Source organism: Bufo bufo, chromosome 8, assembly GCF_905171765.1.
Source record: "Bufo bufo chromosome 8, aBufBuf1.1, whole genome shotgun sequence".
NCBI lineage: Eukaryota > Metazoa > Chordata > Amphibia > Anura > Bufonidae > Bufo > Bufo bufo.
In genome coordinates, this window is record NC_053396.1 from 110,168,536 (window position 1) to 110,185,101 (window position 16,566).

Sequence of the window (16,566 nt, forward strand, 5' to 3'; positions counted from 1 at the left end):
ATGGGGCTGCGTGAAAATCACAAGCATCCGCAAGCAAGTGCAGATGCGGTGCGATTTTCACGCACGGTTGCTAGTAGACGATCGGGATGGAGACCCGATCATTATTATTTTCCCTTAACCTGGTTATAAGGGAAAATAATAGCATTCTTAATACAGAATGCATAGTACAATAGCGCTGGAGGGGTTAAAAAAATAAATAAAAATAATTGAACTCACTTGCTCGCGCAGCCGGCATCTCTTCTGTCTTCTTTTTTGCTGTGTGCAGGAAAAGGACCTGTGGTGACTTCACTCCGGTCATCACATGGTCCATCACATGATCTTTTACCATGGTTATGGATCATGTGATGGACCATGTGATGACCGGAGTGACGTCACCACAGGTCCTTTTCCTGCACACAGCAAAGAAGAAGACAGAAGAGAAGCCGGGCTGCGCGAGCAAGTGGATTAAGGTGAGTTAAATTATTTTTATTTATTTTTTTTAACCCCTCCAGCGATGTTTTACTATGCATTCTGTATTCAGAATGCTATTATTTTCCCTTATAACCATGTCCTAAGGGAAAATAATACAATCTACAGAACACCGATCCCAAGCCTGAACTTCTGTGAAGAAGTTCGGGTTTGGGTACCAAACATGCCGATTTTTCTCACGCGAGTGCAAAACGCATTACAATGTTTTGCACTCGCGCGGAAAAATCGCATGTTCCCGCACCTTTTCCCGCAACGCCCGTGTGAAAGAGGCCGTAAAGTAAGTGAAAAGAAAATGAATTTCATCAGAAAAACTGCTAAAGCTTCTCTTATGTTGGAGCATACAGATTGGAAACTCATGTGGATTATATATATATTTTTTATTATTTTCTTTTTTTTTTCTTTTACTTCAGATGGTGAAACTACAGGAAATATTCAAGACTTTTTACCTTGGGAAGCATAGTGGTAGAAAATTACAGTGGCAGTCCACATTAGGACAGTGCGTCTTAAAAGCAGAGTTTAATGAGGTAAACTTTCCATCCTTTGGGCATTTTGTTCATGTAAAAATTTTTTTTCTCATGAATGGCATTGGGGGACACAGCACCATGGGTATATGCCCAGCTGCCACTAGGAGGCTGACACTAGAAAGAAAAGTGTTGGCTCCACCCATCTGGGCTATACCCACTGCACCTGCTGGAGCTAACCAGTTATTTTTTCTAGTATCAGTAGAAGGCAGACATGACTTGCTTCTTTTTTCTTTGCAGGTCCTGCTGTTTTTTTTCTTATTTTATTTTTTCTTTCTTCCGCAGTTTTCAGCAGGCTGGGGCTCCATAGTGGTTTTCCACCATAGTTGCACCCCCTGCGGGCGCGTACTTTGTACCTAGCCGGTCGCCCAGTCCCCAGAACTGCATCTGCAGTGGATGCCGGCATTCCCAGGTTCTCCTGTTGAGTCTGCCGATGGGGCGACCCTGCTGCGCCTGAAGACGTATGAGGGTAAGTACCTCAACCTTGCCCCAGAACTAGTGGGTCCCCAGTTCTCCCAGTAAAAGGGGGGAGGAAGGTCCTTCCTATCATGGCCAGGGCGCCCTTGTCCCCCTTTTTTCCAGTGGTCACTTCTCTTGGGGCAGACAGGTGCTTCCTGCCTCCCTTGTATTTTTTCTTATGGTAGACAAGAGGCCATTCTTTCTCCTGTCAGCTCTCCCGGCCTCCGCTCGCCCTGGTCTCTAATCTAGGTCCCGGCTTTTGCCTGGCCTAGGCCGCAGTAATCTTTAGCCTGCTGCTTGGCTCCTGTCTTCTTCCGGACCCCCTTTCTCCCTCCTTGGCCGCCGCTTATCCTCTCGTCCATCCACCCCACCCACCTTTTATCTGTGTTTCCGGTGGGCCCCGGGCGCCCGCGGCTACCGGTGTGATTCTCCTGGGCGCGCTCGCAAATCAAGGCCCCGGCTTTTTTCTGGCCTACTTGGCCGCGATAGTCCCGCCCCCTGCCTTCTTCCTGGGCTTTCTCCTTGGACACGCCTTACTGGGGCTGACTGTGGGAGGAGCCTCATCTTTCTTCCAATCCTGTCCTAGTGCGGGCTTTCTGGTTCGAGGGGTGGATCTTTCTGCTGGAGGCACCGAGGACAGAGGTTTCCTACATCTTGTCTGCACCTCACGCAGAATTCCACACAGTCTTTCCGAAGCTGCTGCTGCATTCTTCGGGACACAGCATCTAGTGTCCAGTAGGACAGCTTCGGCTGGCTGTTTTCTTTCTTACAGGCTCCATCCTAGCCCTCATGTCCTCTGCCAGACAGGACCCAGTCCCTAACCCCATTCCTGGCATTGTCACTTATTTTGCTTGCACTCGTGCAACCAAAAGAAGCCGTGCGGTCAATCTGATACCACCTGCACACAGTCCCTCCTGAATAGGCCGCATCCCTGTCCCAAGCCATAGGGAACCTTGCCAGTCTCTTCCAATCTATGGTGCAGTCGCTGGATCACTTGCTGGCCCGAATCGTGGCCGCCGCCAGTAGGGAACTCGCGCTCGCTCTGACACCAGGTCTCGTAAGCGACCTCGAGTGCTCTCAGCTGGGTACCGCTCATCCTCAGTTTCCTTGGTTCATTCCCTGGATAAGTCTAAGTCCGGGGAAGTCTCCTCTTCTGCCGCTCCTGGGGACACCTCTGACTCTGATTCCAGATCTAAGCAGAGCGCATCGGTCTGCAGCCATGCAGGATCTCATAAAGGCAGTCAGGGACGCGCTCTGAGTGCAGGAGGGCCCCTCCTCCTCGGCCCAGGGATCCGTGTCTTGCTCGCTTTTCAAGAAGTCTGGCGGGCGCACGTGGACGACGCTTGGGTTCTTGAGGTCGTTTCCTCCGGTTACAAAATAGAATTTTCCGATCTCCCTCCGGGTCGTTTTTTCCAGTTGTCTCCACCCAGGTCGAATATTTTTCTTTTTTTTTTTTTTCTTTCAGGCCATTCATTCACTTCATTCTCTGGGGGTCATCGTCCCAGTTCCAAGCTCGGAACATTTCCAGGGGTTTTACTTGAACCTCTTCACGGCCCCCAAGAAGGACGGGTCACTCCGCCCCATCCTGGATTTGAAGGCCCTCAACCTGTTTGTCCGGGTCCGCCACTTTCGCATGGAGTCCCTCCGGTCGGTGGTTGCCTCCCTGGAAGAGGGCGGGTTTCTGTCGTCCATCGACATACAGGACGCCTATGTCCATGTCCCCATCGCCCCTTCCCACCAGAGATTCCTTGGCTTCGCGATGGGTTCTCTGTATTTTCAGTTTGTGGCCCTGCCCTTCGGTCTGGCTTCTGCCCTGAGGGTCTTCACCAAGGTATTGGCACCCCTCATCGCCCTTCTGCGTACCAGGGGAGTTGCGGCGATACCCTACTTGGACAACGTTCTAGTGAAGGCCCCTTCCCGGGCGGACAACCTGTCCAGCCTCCACATTACCCTTTCGGTTCTGTCCAAGTTCAGGTGGCTGGTGAATCTTCCCAAGTCCTCCCTAGTGCCCTGCCAGAGGATGAACTTCCTGGGCATGATCTTCGACACTCGTCTCGGGCGAGTCTTTCTTCCCCAGATCAAGGTGGCGTCTCTCCATTTGGGGGTGGCTCGCCTCTGCGACCCGTCCCCTCTTACCATCAGGATGTGCATGCGTGTTCTGCATGGTGGCCTCCTTCGAGGCGATCCCCTATGCCCAATTGCACACCAGATTTCTCCAGAGGTCCCTCCTCTCCAGGTGGGACAAGTCTCCGTCAGGCCTCGATCGCCTGATCCGCCTTCCCCCAGAGGTCCGCCGGGACTTGTGTTGGTGGCTCGTACCTCGCACAGTCTCCCTCGGGAGGTCCTTCCTTCTGCCAGGTTGGCAGGTGATCATAACCGACGCCAGCCTGACGGGTTGGGGGGCTATCTTCTGGTCCCTCACTGCCCAGGGGCAGTGGTCAGCGGAGGAGTTTTCCCTGTCGATCAATGTCCTGGAGCTCAGAGCCATCTTACTTGCCCTCTCCCGCTGGACTCCCCTTCTAGACGGTCTCCCCATCTGGATCCAGTCGGACAATTCCACGGCCGTGGCTTACTTGAATCACCAGTGGGGGCACCAGAAGCGGAACTGTCCTCAGGGAAGCCTTGCGAATCCTGCGGTGGGCGGAAGAACACGTTCCCGCTCTCTCCGCAGTCTACATCCCCGGGGTCGACAATTGGGTGGCAGACTTTCTCAGTCGCCATCGCCTCGACCCGAGTGAGTGTGTCACCCAGACATGGACATGTTCGCTTCTCGTCTGAGCCACAAGATTCCGGCTTACGTCACCAGGTCCCGGGACCATCAGGCTCTGGCGGTGGATGCTCTGGTTCTTCCTTGGTCTCAGTTCAGCCTCCTTTACCTCTTCCCTCCTTTTCCGCTTTTTCCCCGGGTACTCAAACGCCTCAAGGAGGCTCGGGTCCCGGCGATCCTGGTGGCTCCGGATTGGCCCCGCAGGGCGTGGTATGTCCAATGGCAGCTTCCTCTGCGCCCCGACCTCCCTTCCCAAGGTCTGCTATTCCACCCGAATTTAAATCGACTGCGTTTAACGGCGTGGCTGTTGAGGCCACGGTCCTGAGGTTTCCGCGGTCTCTCGGAGTCTGTCATTCAGACTATGCTTCACGCCTGCAAACCCCAATCGGCCAGATTTATCAGCGTACCTGGCGGGCGTATTTTTTTCCTGGTGTGAATCTGGCCCGTTTCACCCTCTGTTTTTCTGTGCCTAGGATCCTGTCTTTTCTTCATGCTGGTTTTGACAAGGGTTTTCGACTGGCCTCTCTTAAGCGTCAGATTTCGGCCCTGTCTGTTCTTTTCCAGAGAACTCTAGCTTCCCGTCCTCAGGTGAAGACCTTCCTCCAGGAAGTCGCTCACCGTGCTCCCCCCTTTCGTTCCCCTGTGGAACTTGAACCTTGTCCTTGATGCTCTTCAGCAGTGATGGCCAGTTCGCAGTGTTCGCCCGCAAACACATGCGATCTGCTATCTTAACTGACAAGTCCGGCGAGGCACAGGTAAGTCCTTACCTGTGCGCGAGCCGGTCTGAAATGAAATGCGGTCTCCGGGAGCAGGCAGTTCCGAGAACAGCCCCCGGAGGCTGTTCTCGGAACTGCCTGCTCCCGGAGACCGCATTTCAATTCAGACCGGCTCGCGCACAGGTACAGGTAAGGACTTACCTGTGCCTCGCCGAACTTGTCAGTTAAGATGGCAGATCGCATGTGTTTGCGGGCGAACACTGCGAACTGGCCATCTCTACTCTTCAGTCCTCTCCTTTCGAGCCACTTAAGGATGTCTCTCTTTCCTTCGCTTCATTTTAAGGTCGCCTTCCTTGTGGCGATTACCTCAATCCGCAGAGTCTCTGAGCTTGCTGCGCTTTCTTGCAAGTCTCCCTACCTTGTGTTCCACCGGACAAAGTGTTCCTCCGTCCGGTTCCCTTCTTTCTCCCCAAGGTGGTGTCCTCATTCCATATTAATGAGGAGATTGTCCTTCCATCTTTCTGTCCTAATCCCGCTCATCCCAGAGAGAGATCCCTTCACTGTCTGGATGTCATTCGGGCGCTCCGCCTGTACCTTCGGTTAACGGAGTCTTTTAGGTGTTCCGACTCCCTCTTTGTTGTTCCTGATGGACCTCGTAAGGGTCTGCAAGTTTCCAAAGCCACCGTCTCCCGTTGCATTCGGTCTGCTGTCAAGGAGGCCCATGTTGCAACGGGTCGGGTTCCCCCCCTTTCGGTTGACCGCTCACTCCACTAGGGCGGTTCGGCATCAGGCATCTGCTTCCCAGGTCTGCAAGGCCGCCACCTGGGCTTCGATTCGTACCTTTTCGAAGTTCTATCACATCCATTTCTTGGCCTGTGTTAGATGCCTTGCATGGCTGTTTCTTCCCTCCCTCGTGGACTGCTTTTGAACGTCCGATGGTGCTATGTCCTGCAATGCCATTCACGAGAAAAATTGAGTTTTGTACTTTCCGTAAAATCCTTTTCTCGTAGGATACATTGGGGGACACAGATCCCGCCCTCTTTGGTTATTTCGTTTCAAGACTTCCGGGTTTTTGTTCTTCGTCCTATCTCTGGTTTAGGACATGTTGGCTTATTTATTTATTTTTTCGGTTTGTTGCTCCTGCTTTTTTGACCAACTGGTTAGCTCGAGCAGGTGCAGTGGGTATAGCCCAGATGGGTGGAGCCAACACTTTTCTTTCTAGTGTCAGCCTCCTAGTGGCAGCTGGGCATATACCCATGGTGCTGTGTCCCCAATGCAGTGTAAGTACAAAAATCCATTTATTTTTTTGGGTCATTTCCTGTTGGCTGAGCTAACGTTTCAGGGAGTTCCACTGGGTAATAGTGGAAGAAATGTGGGCATTGTATCAGTGACATCTTGACAATTGTGTTGCAGCCTGTTCCCACACGACTCTCCATTTGTGTTGGGAGCATCCATTAGGGTCCATTCTCACGTCCGTAAGTGTTTTGCGGATCCGCAAAACACTGACACGTGCAATCCGCAATTTGCGGATCCGCACATCACAGACACTATAATAGAAAATGCCTTTTCTGGTCCGCAATTGCGGACAAGAATAGGACATGTTCTATTTTTTTCCAGGAACAAAATTGCGGATCCCCAAAAAAACGGATCCCGAAAAAACGGATGCGAATCCCGAAAATGCGGATGCGGATCCAGGAAATGTGGATTTGCATCCGTTCCAGCTCCATTGAAAGTGAATGGGTCCGCAAATTGCGGAACGAATGCGGACCCAAATTACGGACGTGTGAATGGACCCTTAGGGTGATTATGCTATAGTTCCCAATACTTGATAAGTCTCAGTTTTTTCATGTCCGAGAACCATTGCTTTCCCCAGACTTATATTATGTGTAAAAGTAAAAGTGTACTCATAACTTTTTTTTTTTTTTTTTTTTCTCCATTAACTTTAGGGTAGAAAAGAGTTGCAAGTTTCGCTCTTCCAAACGCTTGTTCTGCTCATGTTTAATGAGGGTGAGGAATTTAGCTTTGAAGACATAAGGCAAGCCACTGGTATAGGTAAGTGGTGAACGTATGCTACTATTATCATGAGATTACTACAATAAAATAGTGAATGTAAAGAAATGTAGATGTGTAACATGCAAGTAATTTTTCTTCTCTCATCTATCAGAGGATAGTGAATTAAGGAGAACCCTCCAGTCGTTGGCCTGCGGCCGAGCCAGAGTTCTTTCCAAGAATCCCAAGAGTAAAGATGTAGATGATGGCGACAAGTTTACATTCAATGATGACTTTAAGCATCAGCTGTTCAGGATAAGGATCAATCAGATTCAGATGAAAGAGACGGTACTTTGCTGTTTAGCATCTTTCTTGTAAGGCTGCATGCACACTGGAGTACGGAAGGTCCGTTCTCCTATCTGTTAATTATAAAATGTGGGAGCAGGCAAGTTTTATGCGAAAAGACTTCGGATGTTTCATTCAAAGTCGATTCGCTAATCCCCAATTGTGAGCTAATGTCTGTAAAGCGCTGAGGAATATGTCAGTGCTATATAAGTGAGTGTAATAAATAAATTAGACAAATAACACAATAGTGGAGATTTATCATATGGGGAATTTTTTAAGTCCGTTTTGGTTTTGCAGAAGTCTTTGTTAATGTAATTTCTATAATGATGATTAATATATTTGCTCCGTCTTTAAAAGGGTTTTCCAAGATATTTTTGCTGATGACCTGTCCCCTGGATAGACGTTCAAATAGTAGATGACGGCAGCATCATTCTCCATTAATTCTTTATTTGTTGTTAGTCCATGACATATGTACAAAAAAGACCAATAATAGCAGCAACGTTTCGACTACGATGTAGTCTTTGTCAAGCCTAGTATACAGTGCTTACTTCAAAACTTTTATATGATACAGGTCACCACCCATGGTTCACATAAAACCAATCACAATAGACAATTGTTATAACAATTGCCTATTGTGATTGGTTATATGTGAACCATGGGTGGTGACCGCCATGGCAAATTCTTTCAGCCGCATCTCATCTCTACAGAGTTTGTTACAGACACGTTAGATTTCTCATAATTGGGGTCATTTATCAAACTGGTGTAAAGTACAACTGGCTTAGGTGCCCATAGCAACCAATCAGATTCCACCTTTAATTTTCCAAAAATGCTGTGAAAAATGAAAGGTGGAATCTGTTGCTTTGGGCCACTAAGCCAGTTCTACTTTACACCAGTTTGATAAATTACCCCAAAGGTCCCTATAGTGTCTACAGCAATTCTAATGTCCCCTGGAGTGCCCCCAGTAATAATAACACCCTATATTCTGCTCCAGGTAATAATGCCTGTGTAGTGTCCCCAAAAATAATGTCCCCTAATAGAAATGCCCCCACACTGCCCCATAAAGTAATTTTCCCTCACACTGCACTACCATGAAATAATTTTCCCCCACACTGTACCCCCTGAAGTATTTTGCCCCCACACTGTACCCCCATGAAGTAATTTGCCCCCACACTGTACCCCCATGAAGTAATTTGCCCCCACGCTGCACCCCCTATATTACTGCCCCAAGTAATATTCTGCCCCACATGAAGTGATTTGCCCCATTTAATAATCTGCCCCCGAACTGATTTGCTACCACACTGCCCCATGTCCTCCTCTAATTTGCCCCTACACTGTACCCCCTGAAGTAATTTGCCCCTACACTGTACCCCCTGAAGTAATTTGCCCCTACACTGTACCCCCTGAAGTAATTTGCCCCTACACTGTACCCCCTGAAGTAATTTGCCCCCACGCTGTACCCCCTGAAGTAATTTGACCCCACACTGCCAACCATGAAGAATTTGGCCCCACACTGCCCCCCATACAGTTATTTGCCCCCAAGTAATAATCTGCCCCCCCCCCCCCCCCCCCGAACTGATTTGCTACCACACTGCCCCATGTCCTCCTCTGCCCCCCCAAAGTTGGCACACACAGAAACAAAACAAAAATTAAAAGCTCTTACCTACCTGTGTCCGGCATTGTGAGGCAGGCGCGCATTCTTCATTGTCCTGCGTCCCTCCCAGCACAGGCGTGCGATGACGTCATCACGCACACCTGCGCCAGGATTTCACTACCGCATAGGCCTCAGGCCTACTAGGCCTGAAGCCTATGGCGGTGATCGGCGGCGGGGCAGGGAACTTATCGCTCCCGTGCCCCGCCGCAGTATGTGGGCGTTCGGGTCGGCGTTGGGCCCCCCAGGAATGCCGGGCCAGGGCTACCTACCCAAACTACCCTATTATAATCCGCCACTGCTGATATGTATAAAGTTCTGATCATTTAGATTCATTTTTGATCTGCCTTCAGAATGGCTGCATGCACTTGTATGTAGACAACAGGTCAACCTAACAGTCTCCTGCATTGCCCTGTAAGGCCGTATGATAATTTATGGTATAAAATGTTCTTTTTCAATGTCTGGTCTCCATTTGGCTAATGTTTTATATTTTATCTTAGGTGGAGGAACAAGCCAGCACTACAGAGCGAGTCTTTCAGGACCGGCAGTACCAAATTGATGCTGCCATTGTTCGAATCATGAAGATGAGGAAAACCCTTAGTCACAATCTTTTGGTGTCGGAGGTCTACAACCAGCTAAAGTTCCCAGTGAAGGTAACATGGTTACAATTTTAAGTTGTAATGGGTGACTCCGTGCAGAGTATTAATGACACTGCAGGAAAAACGTGGATAGATCCGGCACTCAAGTAAAAACAAATTATTTTATTGATTAGAACATAGTAGAAAAATATTAGAACCAAGCCTTTCTTCATAGCATAGCACCATACCTGTATGGAGCTGAGCTGATCCAAATTTATTTTTGATTATTAATGACACTGCCTATTTTGGACTCCAGGACCTGTGATTTGGCATGGGGAAATGGGGGCTCCTGTGATTGGCACATGGAGGGGCTGATCTGGGGGACATGGTGGATGGCATGGAGGCACTGGGGAAGGGGGGCATCATGGCAGTCTGGATGGAGGGGCTGATGGCATTGCCATCATGAGGGCACTGGGGGACATGGCATGGAGGGGCTGCTGATCTGATGACAGTGGGGGACATGGTAGATGGCATAGAGGCACTGGGGAAGGGGCACATCATGGCATGGAGGGGCTGCTAATCTGATGGCACTGGGGGAGTGAGGGACGTGGTGGATGGCATAGGAGGCATCGGGAAAGGGGGACATTTTTATAAAGCAATATGTTATTTTAAGAAGGTTTTTCTTATTAGATTACTCAATTAATTGTAAAAAAAATAATCGTTAGAATACTCGATTACTTAAATAATAGTTTACTGCAGCTCTACTGTGTATAGAGATTTTTAATAGCACTGAAACATGGCAGGCATAGGGGCATTCAGAAGGCCGTGCATGTATCGTGGGTGTGCCAGTTGGAGGACAGAGGGAGCACCCTTCCTCTTTCTAACAGCTAAGATGCCACAGTTGATATTTCAGCAACAAGCAATGTTAACACAACTTTTTTTTTTTTTTTTCTCTTTAGCCTGCAGATCTGAAGAAAAGAATAGAATCCTTAATAGACAGGGACTACATGGAAAGAGACAAAGAGAATCCCAACCAGTACAATTATGTTGCATAATAAAGTATATGGCACCTAGCGGATAATTAAAGCTTGATCCCATTAAATTAACTTGTTACACTATTGATAACTGAGTCCTGCAGAAAGAAGAAAGCGTGAGCAGAATTTTAATTTTTTTCCCCGGCAATTTGAAAAACCTACTTTCAAAGAATACACATTACATTTCCTAAGAATGCTGTTGAACTCTTTTGCATGTTTTAGAACGAAGTGTCCTGGGTAATCTGCTGGACACGCTGAAGATTACATGGCCATATGACGACATTTACTAAAGCTGAATAAGAAACCAACATGTTCTCATCTGATCTATCAATCTGCATGCAAACCAAGGCGGTAAAAGATGTGTGTGCGCACAATAAGGCTCGCCGAGGCCCCGGTGACGGACCTGGATATCTGACACTTTTACCAGTTCCTAAACATGTTCCTGTAATGTCATCTTATCACGTGCCAGCTCGTATTGTAAACTCTCCTACTTGTACCAAGCTACAGTGTGTAGGAATAATCAGCGTACGTTTTGCGATTTAGTTGATTGTTTGGTGTACCTTGGCTTTTGTTTTCCTGAGTGAGACGCACTGCTTTAGCCCACAAATTTGGTCAAAACGTGGCAAATCATGCACTGACTTCCTGCCTCGTGGAGACAATAGGTCTGTGACAGCTTTTATATAGTGGCTTCCCAGAACATAGGCCTATGGCCAGATATTTGGCTTTTTTAATAGGCCTTTTGGTTCAGTATTGAGCGAGTCGATTGTACGCAATACATGAAGGGTTTTGTCAATTTTGTGCCTCTTCTTTTTTTTTATTTTTTATAATGAGCTCCAATTGAATTTACTGCTACAAGAGTGCATCTGTAGGGGAAAAAAAATAACAATAGGATATATATATATATATATATATATATATATATATATGCAGAGTACAGATTTCCATTTTGCAAAACCAGGATAGAAGGTACATTTCCTTCTAGTCATTGTGCTTCTGAAGCACCTTGACGTATTACCTCCTTATCGTACTAAGATCAAATTCACCCATTTATGTGTTTTGTTTTTTTTCTTAATTGTTCCACCTATCAACTTCTTCTGTGACCTTTTCTCCTTGCCGTTCTGTGATGGTTAGATTTGGTTGTCTGAGCACCTTGTATGTCAGTATGTAGTACAGCATCTGCTGTGGTGCCTGCAGCCAGTCTATGTCTGATAGTTGTCCTTCAAATACTGCCATTTCTTCTTTCCTTTTTTGTGAAGGGGACACTACACTGTCAATATTATATAGAATATTGTACCACATATGTTTGCTATGCAGCATTTAAAGGGGTTATCCGGGAATAAATATTGATGACCTACCCTCAGGATAGGTAATCAATATCAGATTGGTGGGGTTCCAACTCCTGGGACACCTGCCGTTCAGCTGTTGGCATCGTGGCATCTTTCTAAGTCAGTGACGTCACCGTACATCAGTAACATGGCCTAGTTGCAGCTCAGTCCCATTCAAGTCAATCAGGCTTAGCTGCAATACCAAGCACTGCCATTATACAATGTACGGCACTGTGAGGAGGCAGCGTTCACCAGAGCTCCGGTGAGCGCTGTGGCTCCCTGAAACAGCTGATTGGCTGGGGTGCCAGTACTTGGATGCCACCAATGCGATAATAATAACCTATCCTGTGGATAGGTCATCGTTATAATTTCCTGGATAACCCCTTTAATGCTGGCTGTGGTGTCCTGCTGGAGAAAGATTTACTGGTGTTTAAATTTGTTTTCCTAAAGGGGTTTTCTCACTTCAGCAAATACCATTTATCATGTAGAGAAAGTTAATACAAGGCACTTACTAATGTATTGTGATTGTCCATATTGCCTCCTTTGCTGGCTGGATTCATTTTTCTATCAGATTATACACTGCTTATTTTCATGGTTACGACCACCCTGCAATCCATCAGTGGTGGCCGTGCTTGCACACTATAGAAAAAAGCACCAGCCTATGAGCACTCACACGGTCCCCCTCACCAGAGAGGCCGATGCTTTTTCATGTAGTGGACAAGCACGACCACCACTGATGGAGTGGAGGGTGGTCATAACCATGGAAACGAGACCACGTTTAGTGTGATGGAAATGGAATGAATCCAGCCAGCAAAGCAAGCGATATGGATAATAATACATTTGTAAGTGGCTTGTATTAACGTTCTCTACATAATAAATGCCACTTGATGAAGTGAGACAACCCCTTTAATTAGTACATTCACCTTCACTGCTATTTTTTTTTATTGTTCTAAAATGAAGTGACTTTTTGTAAATATGCTTTGTTAATGTATATTTTTGCATCCACGGCTCTATTGCAGATCTGTGTCTCCATGGTACCAGACTACAAACCTTATGTAGTCTGATTTCATATCGCCAGCTGTCCGTATGTCTTGCTAACCTAGCTGATATACATAAGTGAGCATTAGGGGACTAATGGAAGACAATGTTTCTGCCACTGCACAGGGTTTGTTTTTGATCTGTTACCATGAAGCTGCATAGATCTAAAAAGGAGCTGTAGGCACACAATGAAATTAGGGCTCTGTTGAAGCCCATTTAAAGGGCACCAGGAAAAATGTTTCTTGTTGGTTGGATTGTAATGTACATCAGATAAAACTTAGAGCCTTATATTTTCTTCCCTAGTGCTTTACTGCTGATTTATTTGCCTCCATTGTACTGTGCAGCCTGCACTCTGACTCGGTCTTTGCATACATCCCTATGAAAGGCAACATCTGGATGAATCATGTAAACCAAGTGAATACAAGGCACTTACGGTGGTCGTGCTTGCACACTATAGAAAAAAAGCACTAGCCTACATATGCTCCAACTGTCCCGGGCCACCAGAGAGGCTGGTGCTTTTTCTCATTGTGTGCAAGCACAACCACCACTGATGGATTGCAGGGTGGTCATAATCAAGAAAACGAGCAATGTATAATGCGATGGAAAAATGAATCCAGCCAGCAAAGGAGGCAATATGGACAATCACAATACATTAGTAAGGCTGAGTTTACACCAGTTATTTCCATCAGTTATATAAACAACACCAGGTGTGGGTCAGAAACACAGAACAGGTGCAGATCTTTTATACCTGATCTCTGTGGAGGCTTCACTACTGGTTTTGGCTCACAATCACTGATGGAAATAACTGATCAAATAACTGAAGTGTGAACTCGGCCTAAGTGCCTTGTATTAACTTCCTCTACATAATAAAACTCACTTGGGAAGTGTGAGAACCCCTTTTAATTTGTCTTTTTCAAAAAACGCTCTAAGGCCCCTTTCACACGAGCGAGTATTCCGTGCGGGTGAAATGCGTGATGCGAACGCATTGCGCCCGCACTGAATCCGGACCCATTCGTTTCAATGGGTCTGTGTACATGAGCGTTGGTTTTCATGCATCACTTGTGCGTTGCGTGAAAATCGCAGCATGTTCTATATTCTGCGTTTTTCACGCAACGATGGCCCCATAGAAGTGAATGGGGCTGCGTGAAATTTACATCGCATCCGCAAGCAAGTGCAGATGCGATGCGTTTTTCACGGATGGTTGCTAGGAGATGTTTGTAAACCTTCAGTTTTTATATCACGTTTGGGAAAAACGCATCAATGCGCATTGCACCCGCACAATAAAAACTGAACGCAACTGCAAGCAAAACTGAATGAACTTGCTTGCGAAATTGTGCATTTTTCACTGAACGCATCCAGACCTAATCCGCTCACGCTCGTCTGCAAGGGACCTAAGTGTGGCCTTTTTCAGGCATTTTCCTATAGATTTACCTATAGAGACAAAATGCAAGTAAAAGGCTGACTTAAAAAAAACAAAAACAAACAAAAAAAACATTCATTTTATGGTGCTTTTTAACCGCCAAAAATAGTCCCCCAAAACTGTTTACACTGTCTAAGGCCTTATGCACACGACAGTTGTTTTTTGCGACCGCAAATTGTGCATCCGCTAAAAAAAAAAAGGAGGCGGCATCCGTTTTTTTTTTTTTGGAGGATCCGTTTTTTTTTCACAGATCCCTTGTAATAAATGCCTATCCTTGTCCGCAAATGTGAAAAAAGTAGGACATGCACTATTTTTTTTGCTGGAGGGAAACACGGACGCGGAACACAAACGGATGAACTATAAGCATTTTTTGGCTGACCCATTGAAATGAATAGGTCCCCATCCTATCCGCAAAAAAAACGGAACGGAGGCAGAGAAAAACAACTGTCGTGTGCATGAGGCCTAAATTTTAGCAGTATTAATTAATCTGCCCTATTGACTTCCGATCCTCTGAGTCACAAAGTCAATGGAGAAACGGAGGCTGAAAAAGTAGTAAAGCACTCTGTAAGAAAATTAACAACACGATTATTTACCTGATGTACATTACAGCTGGAGTTTTACTTTAAAGGGTTTTTTGACTTTTTATACTAATGACCTATCCTTAGAATAGATCATCCGTATCTGATTGGTGGGGGTCCGACACCCTGGATCCTTCTGATCATCTGTTTGAAGAGGCCACACGGCCCCTGTGAGCGCTGCGGCCTTCTCACAACTTTCCAAGCACAGTGCAGCACATTGTATAGCGACTTTGCTTGGTATGGCAATTCAGCTCCATTCATTTGAATGGGACTGAGCCTCTCCCCGGCCATGTGACCAGTGAACATGGCGTCAAAGAGTAACCTGGGAGAAGGTCAGGCCGCTCACAGGAGCCTCAAATAGCTGATTGACGGGGGTCCTGGGTGTCAGACCCCAACCGATCAGATACAGATTACCTATTCAGAGGTTAAAGGGGTTCTGCATTTTCATTTAACTGATGATCTATCCTCTGGATAGATCATCAGCTTCTGATCGGCGGGGGTCCGACACCTGGGACCCACGCCGATCAGCTGTTTGAGAAGGCAGCGGCGCTCCAGCAGCGCCGCGGCCTTCTCACTGTTTACTGCCCGCCCACTGACGTCACGACTTGTATCAACTAGTATGGGCGGAGCTAAGCTCTGTTCACTTGAATGGAACTTGGCTCCGCCCACGCTAGTTGATACTAGTCGTGACGTCAGTGGGCGGGCGGCCTGGCGGTAAACAGTGAGAAGGCCGCGGCGCTTCTGGAGCGCCTCTGCCTTCTCAAACAGCTGATCGGCGGGGGTCCCGGGTGGGGTGTCGGACCCCGGCCGATCAGAAGCTGATGATCTATCCAGAGGATAGATCATCAGTTAAATGAAAGTGCAGAGCCCCTTTAAGTCATCAGTATAAAAAAGTTGGAAAACCCCTTTAAGTACTGCAAAATTGGAAAAGCAAAGCATAAATTCCTTTAAGCCGTGGACCTCATCCTCTCTTCTCAGTGTGTAGTCGCCTTCACTTCATGGATGGTCTTGTTTGCAAGAATTGAAGATAATTGTGCACAGAAGCTCACTGTTTGCAGACCCTAAAAATAGTAACCTTTTCATTGGGGTACTGGAAAAAAAAAGCCCCTGCCGGTTCTCCCTCCATAACCCCTACTGGGATACAGCGTTGATTAAATGCAGATGCTGGTAATTGGCAAGTTTACATGAATCTCTTTGCTTTCCTGTAACATATGCTGTTCATTTTTTACTTTCCAGGAAGAGGGTTACCTTTTAACGTATTAGAGATTACAGCTGCATTCTCTTCCCCTTAAAGAGCCATGCACTGTTATTGTTCAGGTTCTGAAATACAATTATTATTATTTTTTTATATGTAGATCGCTCAAAAGTGCCAAAAACAGTAAAATGTTTGATTTTTACAATGCAGGTTGTTTTACAGAGATCTTGTACGGTCTCCTCCAAGACATGCTGAATATTAGTTTTTAACTTCTTTTAAGTGTATCCTGTATATAAGACATGGCTTTCTCATGAAAGCCTTTGAGGCAATCACCGCTTTATGTAGACAGATAGGGGACTAGCGTACCCTAGTAAAAACCCACTAACTTGCGGCAGGTGTCCATACAAGCCAGTACATTTTGGGCCCTTCTCTCCCAGATGTGCAATCCTCACCTGCTGAAGAGTACAGCAGCATTCAGAAATGTA

At 46.8% G+C, this 16,566-nt stretch overlaps 1 protein-coding gene across 1 annotated transcript in view; it reads left to right on the plus strand.

Moving 5' to 3' along the window:
* Positions 1 to 12,028, plus strand: part of CUL4B (cullin 4B) — a 64,038-nt gene extending 52,010 nt beyond the window's left edge. Inside the window, exons 17-21 of the mRNA XM_040404901.1 lie at positions 879 to 992; positions 6,878 to 6,983; positions 7,096 to 7,268; positions 9,414 to 9,566; positions 10,451 to 12,028. Of these exons, the coding sequence (XP_040260835.1) occupies positions 879 to 992; positions 6,878 to 6,983; positions 7,096 to 7,268; positions 9,414 to 9,566; positions 10,451 to 10,546 (642 nt within the window). The 3' untranslated portion in view covers positions 10,547 to 12,028. The remainder of the gene's footprint in view (positions 1 to 878; positions 993 to 6,877; positions 6,984 to 7,095; positions 7,269 to 9,413; positions 9,567 to 10,450) is intronic.
* Positions 12,029 to 16,566: the final 4,538 nt, after the last annotated feature.